The sequence below is a fragment of the Octodon degus genome, unplaced genomic scaffold (assembly GCF_000260255.1).
Source record: "Octodon degus isolate 3935 unplaced genomic scaffold, OctDeg1.0 scaffold00029, whole genome shotgun sequence".
NCBI classification, from domain to species: Eukaryota; Metazoa; Chordata; class Mammalia; order Rodentia; family Octodontidae; genus Octodon; species Octodon degus.
The window spans coordinates 6489784-6497283 of record NW_004524605.1 but is presented as its reverse complement, the minus strand read 5'-3'; the positions used below and the strand labels follow the sequence as shown (position 1 = coordinate 6497283).

At 37.9% G+C, this 7500-nt stretch overlaps 1 protein-coding gene across 3 annotated transcripts in view; it reads right to left on the bottom strand.

The window, feature by feature from the left end:
* Sec24a (SEC24 homolog A, COPII coat complex component) overlaps positions 1 to 7500 on the bottom strand; it is an 81162-nt gene that overhangs the window by 31337 nt on the left and 42325 nt on the right. For 2 of the 3 annotated variants that reach the window (XM_004629366.2, XM_012514340.2), the window contains exons 4-7: positions 5701 to 5778; positions 4926 to 5089; positions 3933 to 4105; positions 1626 to 1728 (exon numbers count right to left, since the gene is read on the bottom strand). In XM_004629366.2, the coding sequence (XP_004629423.1) occupies positions 1626 to 1728; positions 3933 to 4105; positions 4926 to 5089; positions 5701 to 5778 (518 nt within the window). The remainder of the gene's footprint in view (positions 1 to 1625; positions 1729 to 3932; positions 4106 to 4925; positions 5090 to 5700; positions 5779 to 7500) is intronic. The other variant, XM_023713134.1, reaches the window with a different exon arrangement.

The window sequence follows — 7500 nt, the reverse complement described above, 5'->3', positions numbered from 1 at the left end:
TTTAAAACAAGTATTTGGGGATTGGGAAGATAGCTCAGCAGTCTAAGTGTCTGCCTGGCAAGCGCAAGAACCTGGGTTTGATCCCCAGTACCTCATGCTATGCCCGCCCCACCATGTCAGCCACTGAAACTGGACATGGTGGCACCTGCTTGTACTCCCAGCACTGGGGACGCTGAGACAGGAGGATCACTGAGTCCAAGCTGCATATTTAGACCCTATACCATGTAAGTAAATAAATATTTTTAAAAATTATTAGAACAAGTATTTGTCTTCTCATTAAATATACTCCAAGACCAAGACCGTGTATTTTCTGGGATAGATGGCCAAGTTAATAACACTGTAAAACAATGAGATGATTACAAAGCTTTGTTTATGATAGCGTCTCACTCCACAGTCAGGCAGGAATCAAACTCAAAATCCTCCTTCCTCCATCTGTTCTGCTGAGATTATAGCGTGTGACAGTACAGCAGCTCACCAAGCCCCGCTCAGACCACAGCTTCTGATGTGAAGATAGGAGAACCTAGGTCTCACAGAAGGCTTGCACGAAGTAAAATTACACTGAAGTTTATGTATATAAAAAAGGTTTAGCCTACATATTAAAAGTTCTAAAGTTGTCATATCAAAAACCAGTAAAGCTGAGTATACAGCTCAATAATAGAGCAGCTGCCTAATACATGAAGCTGTAGCTTTGATCCCAGCAGTGTAAGATAAAAGACAAAAAAAAAAAAAAAAAAAAAAAGAAAAGAAAATCTTACTCCCAAATGGAGGTTTGCTTTGGGAAACAAACACTAATCTTAAGAGTGTGTGGACATGTGTCAAGGTACCAGAGCCTTAGGACAGAAGTAAATCAGGTTATTTCCCTTTGGAACTTTAACTTTTTTATTTTATTTATCGAGATGGGGCAACTTCCTCAAGCAACTGACTTCATCCCAAGAATGGCTGAAAGGAGACATTAGGGCAAAGTACTTTAATAGGTAAATAATTTACAGCATATTAAAATAGTATTGTTCATCTATTTTTTCAGTACCTCTATTCTATTTAGCACATCTTGAATTTTTCAATAACATATTTTTTTACTTTGTTTTAAAGTGTCTGGTAGTAAAATTATTTGCTGAATTATAAAGAGACCTACCAATGACTGCTGGGCGTGGTGGCACACACCTGTTAGCCCAGCAATCAGGAGGCTGAGGCAGGAGGATCGCCGCGAGTTCGTTCAATGCCAGCATGAACAATGCAGAGAGATCCTGTCTCAAAAATGAATAAAAATGTCAATCTAAAATAGAATAAAAAGCCAGGCATGGTGGTACACACCTGTAATTCCAGCACTCGGAAGACTAAGAGGCAGGAGGATTGCCACAATTTCAAGGCCAGCCTGGGCTATATAGTGAGTTTAACACCAGCTTGAACTACATGGTGAGACCCTGTCTCAAAAACTTAAAAAAAAGTGAAAAAATAAAAGGGGGCACAGGTTTAACAACAAAGCAGCACAAAGGAAATCTGTCAGTGATCAAATTGACACTGACATCCTAATAACAGCTCAAATTATACATGTGATTCCTAAATTGCTGCAAAATCTTTTCACCACTAACTTATATAAGACAATTATTTGTACTAGAGAAACATACCACTAGATCTTTGAAAGGATGAAGCAACAGTCCCAGAGGAAGTTTGGCTTTATTCAGTAAGGCCTGAGTCTGAGGAATGTTAGTCAGCGTACATCGAAATAACCTGTATCAAAGTAAAAAGTGTGTATTACTTACTGTTACCATTATTCAACACACACACACACACACACACACACACACACACACACACACACATGAAAGATTTAAAAGCTATATGTCTTCTTTTTTCTTACTCAGAATTTATAACTTTAGGAGATGGGGATTTGGCTCAGCGGTAGAATGCTTGCCTAGCAAGCTAGAAGCCCTGGGTTCAGTCCTCAGCACCAAAAACAAAAAATCAATCTCCCCTAGAATTTATAACTATAATCATTAAGATACAGAAGGCATATTCAAACTAGGAGACATGGTGCAAAACACTGTCCAAAACACTTACAAGTTTCAAAGTAATAAAGACAAGGAAACTCAGAGGAACTGTCTCCCCTCTAAGGTTTATCATTCAACAAAGCTATACACAGTAATACTAAATCAAGCTGGGCCTGGGGGCACATTCCTCTAATGTCCATACTTGGAAGGGTTAGGAGGAAGGATTACAAATTCAAGGCCAGTCCAAGCTACATAGTGAGTTCAAGGCCAGCATGGACTGCTCAGTAGAAAAACCAGATTATGGTAAAATATTTCAATATACCCTCTCAAATTTTATCCCATTTAAATATTTAAATCCAAGTCCTTCTCAGAAAGATGGTTACCCTGTATTACTCATTTAAAATACAATCTCTTCTTGGTTTGTGTACACTAGTTTCTAGACTTGTTTTTATGTATATAAATCTAGATTACACTGGAATTACTTGGTGATGACACAAACTTGCAAATGCAAGGTTTATTACTGTTTTGTTTTGAGATGGGTATTGTCTAGGCTGGTCTCAAATTCCTGGCCTCAAGTGATCCTCCTGCCTTAGCCTCTCAAACAACTAGGGCTACAGGTGTGTGCCACTGGGCCCAGCCCAAGTTTACTACATAAAATTTCAGTTTTGCTTAAGGTTCTAAAAATACTATTTCAAAATAACAAACAAAGGGGCCAGGGAGATCGCTCAGTAGAATAAGCGCTTGCCTGGCAAGTGCAAGGGCCTAAGTTCAATCCTCAGTTCCACTAAAAACTAGTAATAATAATAATTTCATAAGAAAATAACAAGGGCCAGCCAAATAGCTCAGAGGATTAAACCACCTGCAAGCAGGTGTTGGGGGGAGGGATGGGGGTGGGGGCAATCCCCCATGGCCTGCCATGCCAGCCCCACTCCCGGGACATGCTGAGACAGCACTTGAGAGCAGGCGTGGTGGCACATGCCTGTAATCCCAGCTCTTAGGAGGCTGTAAACAGGCAGATCACTAGGAGTCCAACCTAGTAGTGAGACCCTACACACCCTGTAGACCCTTCCCTAAAATACAAAAAAGGAAAGAAAATAACAAAATTTAATTTACTGTTTTTTTACTACCTATATTTAAACTTATGGCAAATATTTAGGAAAAAAGTTATAATTATGTTTATACTAAAATTTATTTAAGGGCCGGGGAGATGGCTCAGTAGAATAAGTGCTTGCCTGGGAAGTGCAAGGGCCTGAGTTCAATTCCCCCGTTCGGCAAAAAAAAAAAAAAAAAAAAAAAAAGACAAATCCTAAAATTTATTTAACTGTGGCCATTTATTTATTATTTTTTGGTGGTACCAGGGATCGAATTCAGGACTTTGTGCCTGCCAGGCAAGCACTTAATTCCACTGAGCTAGCTCCCCGGTCTTTACAATTTATTCAAAGTGAGAACAAATAACAATCATATAGAATCTAATCCTTGTACTTTGGAATATAGCTACTAAAATACTAATAAATATTACGATCTCATTAAAGCCAGTAAGAACAACAATCAGTATTATAACCCTATTTCTTAATTTAAATCCAATTGCCATTCCTGGTGCTTCATTCCTGCAATCCCAGAACTTGGAAGGCTGAGACATGGGGACTGCCAGGAGTTGGAGGCCAGCCTGAGCTGGGTAGTGAGTTTAAGGCCAGCCTGTTCTACATAAGGAGACCCTGTCTTAAAAAAAAAAAAAAAAAAGAAAAGAAAAAGAAATTAATTTAGATCAAATCTCAGGTATATAAGTAAGAGTTCTAGCTTCTGAATTCAGAAATTTTTCATATATTAGCCTATTTACATGGCCTATTCATAATACCTAAAACAAATAAACAAAAACCAAATTGAAATAAAAACACTAGAAAACAATATGCGCAACATCACAAGAAGAAACATCTGAAGCCTTACTCGGGGTTACAGTTGAGTTTCTGGATGTCTTCATGCAAATTTGGAACTGGAGGCTGCAAAGGTGTTGAGGGAAGCATCTTTCTTTCTTGAAGAAGATTGACAATGCGCAGACCCTCTGGATGCAGACTTAATCCGCTCATACTTGCAGTTAAATGGTTAGCACCTAAGGGAGTCTACAGATACATATATAATTTTACAGTAATTAACCTTTCTAATGTGCAGGAACTTGATTCATTTCCCTCTTAATAACAAAAGCATAATCTAGACTTCCTGGTTGGTATGGCTGTGTGGAGATAATCCCCGCAAAGCCTCATGTGGTCATGGGGGGGCCTTTCAGAGGTGGCTGGATGTAGGGTGTGTGATGCCGGGATCAAGGGTATGGGATTACTAAATTAGTCCACTGATTTGTTTGGCACAGTTCTGAGCATGGAAAGTTAGAAGCCCGCACTGGGTGTTAGTGCTACCTTCCCTTAGGGCATGTAATCTGGCTTAAATGTAAGAGACAAAAAGAAGGCTCCTGTGACTACTGTGCTGCTTTCTGCCTGCCATGAACTGTTTCTCTTCTATGATGCCCTGCTGCCATGCCACTGACTATGAACTGAAGCCTGTATCAACTGTGAGCTATAACAAACCTTTCCTCCCTTAACTATGAGTATCAGGTATTTTGTCTCAGCAACTAGAAAAGTAACTAAGACACTGGCCAATCTTTTAGTTCTGAAGAAATGAAGAATTTACAATGGACTATTAAAATGTTTAATATAAGGTTTTTTTTTTTTTAAATTTTTGAGACAGTCTCTCTATATAGTTCAAGCTGGCCTTGAATTCACTATGTAGTCCAGGCTGGCCTCAAAATCATGCAATCATGCCTCAGCCTCCCAAGTGCTGGGATTACAGGCACATGCCACCATGCCTAGCCCAATAAACTTCCCTAAAAATCTCTTAATATATAAACAGTTTTAACCAAAAGGTAGAAAACACACTAGAAAAGTTTACCTGAGAAAAGGCCTGGGGGCCACTTGGGTAATTCAAGGAAGAAGGTGGCATTCCAGTTGAGCTGCTAGGTGGTGTTGTGTTCTGATAACCAGGTGGTAAGGAAGGATAGGCATACCCAACACTTCGGCTCATTTGGGGATTCTTAGTAGCAAGCTGTGGTGTTGCTAGAAACAAGGTAACTTTTAAGTTCTATTTTATATTTCAAAATACTTGAAATCAACACATAGATCCATTAAACTATGGAAGCTGTAACTCCAAACTCTTCAGGATTAATTTAATTCTGCCCTCTACTAATTTTATAAAATAAAGACAAACACCAAATACCAATGACTAAAATCTAGTTAATGGAGACTGTAAAAATAAGCATACAATAACTTTGGTATGGTTTACTTTCACACATGGTATTTTCTATTTTCAATACTGGAGACTGTACTGCACGTGGTAGACAAGTGCACGACCACTGAGCTACCTTCTCAGCCCCATAGCATGAACTAAGTCTGTCTAAATTTTCATTTAAAACAATTTTAATAAAGAAAATTTAAATAAATCTGATGAAAATAGTCGATACACTCAGAATAATAATACAGTCATGATCCCAGGACTGACGAGAGAAAAATACAACAAATAACTCTAAATGTGTGGAAATAAAATTGTTTATCAGAAAGTATGGCTACATGGCATGATTATGAAGTGTTTCTTAGTGTTCTATAATGAGCACATATTACTTCTATCGTCAGAAAAAAAATAAATAAATAAAGCTTTCATAGTATCTCACCCAAGAAGCCACCTCCTTCAATTTCATCATAACTACCATGTGCCATCATAGATCCATTATTGGTATTTGATGTAATACCTAAGAAGGAAGTTCATTAACAAAACTTAAATTAGAACGATCAGTATAATTTCTCTGAGATATAAATTTCTAAAATTTTAGACAACTTTCCAAATAGTTTAAACCACAGATGATCAAAAATGTCAAACATTGGGCTGGGGATGTAGTTTAGTGGTAAAGTACTTTGCCTAGTATATGCAAGACCATAGATTTCATCCCCAGCCCTGGAAAAAAAAAAAAGGTCGAACATCAATGGGCAAATGCTGTGAACAGACATGTATCAAAAGATACACAAATGCTCAACAAGTATGCAGAAAAAAATGCTCAGTGTCACTAATCATCAAAATGCAAATCAAAATCAAAATGAGACAGCATCTCACTCCAGTGTGAATGGTTATTATCAAAAAGAATAGCCGGGGAGATGGTTCAGTGGAATAAGTGCTTCCCTGGCAAGTGCAAGGGCCTGAGTTCAATCCCCGGTTCCACAAAAAAATAAAAATAAAAAAAAAAGAATAAAAAATAAATGCAGCAAGGAAGTGGGGGAAAGGAGAACTCTTCCACACTACTAGTAGGAAAAGAGTAGGGAAGTTCCTCTAAAAATGAAAAATACAAATACCAACAATAGAATGTTTACTATAGCTATACACACAACAGCCAAAACATGGAATCCCCCTATGTATCCCACAGAGAATCTGTGATATTACATATACATAATATATTACCAAGCCATACAAACTAAATTCTTGCCAGACATGGTTGTACAAGTTTGTAGTCCTAGCATTCTGGTGGTCTAAAGGAGGATCCCAAGTAGGAGTGCAGCCTGGGCAACTTAGAGAGACCCTGTCTCAAAAATAAAAAGGAAACAAGAAAAAAAAAAAAAAAAAAAGGCAGGGGTGGAGGGACCTTATATAACTCAATGCAAAAGCCCTGTCAATCACCTGTACAGAAAGAAAATAAAAGAAAATCTTAGTCTGTCTTCTCTCAAACTGTATAGGACTAAAGATTAATGCCAGGAACCTCTGCTTTTGAGGCTAATCCTCATTTCCAAGTTATCCTGCTGTCTAAGAGCTCTAATTCATGAACAGACTGAAATACAGGAAACAGCATCAACCTCTAGCAGAGTGGGGGCAAAACTATCACACACACCCCACCACAGGCTATTTGTACCACTGAAGGCTAAAAGGATCATCACTACTCAGGACCTAAACAAAGGTGCTAATGCCAACAGCCACATGAACACTGAGCAGACAAGTTTAATTAATAATTTCAATAAATACAGTAACTTCTGGCTTTTAAAAGCAATTTCAGAATTAACATAGAAAACTGTAGAACTTTCAGTACAAACAAAACAGGAGACATTAAGTGTGTGGATTCTTCATTAAAAATTTAAATTATTTTTAAAAATTTATATTATTAGTTTCATTTTTGAAATTATAACATGGCACACAATGAGATAATCCCTTATCACCCTGTTATCTCAGGTACTCATCATTAAGACTAAATCTTCCCTACTTATAATACCTTAAGAAGTAACACAGAAAAAAAATACAAAATAATATTAACCATATTCAAGACTATGACATGGGTAAGTTTTTACTCAGCTTCTCTATTTTTCACATTTTGCTACAATGGTTACATTAAGATCTAATTTCTGGGCTGGAGAGATGGCTCAGTGGTCTAAAGCACCTACTTGAAACAAGCTTGGCAAAGCACAGGGACCGCGGTTCAATCCCCCAGCACCAC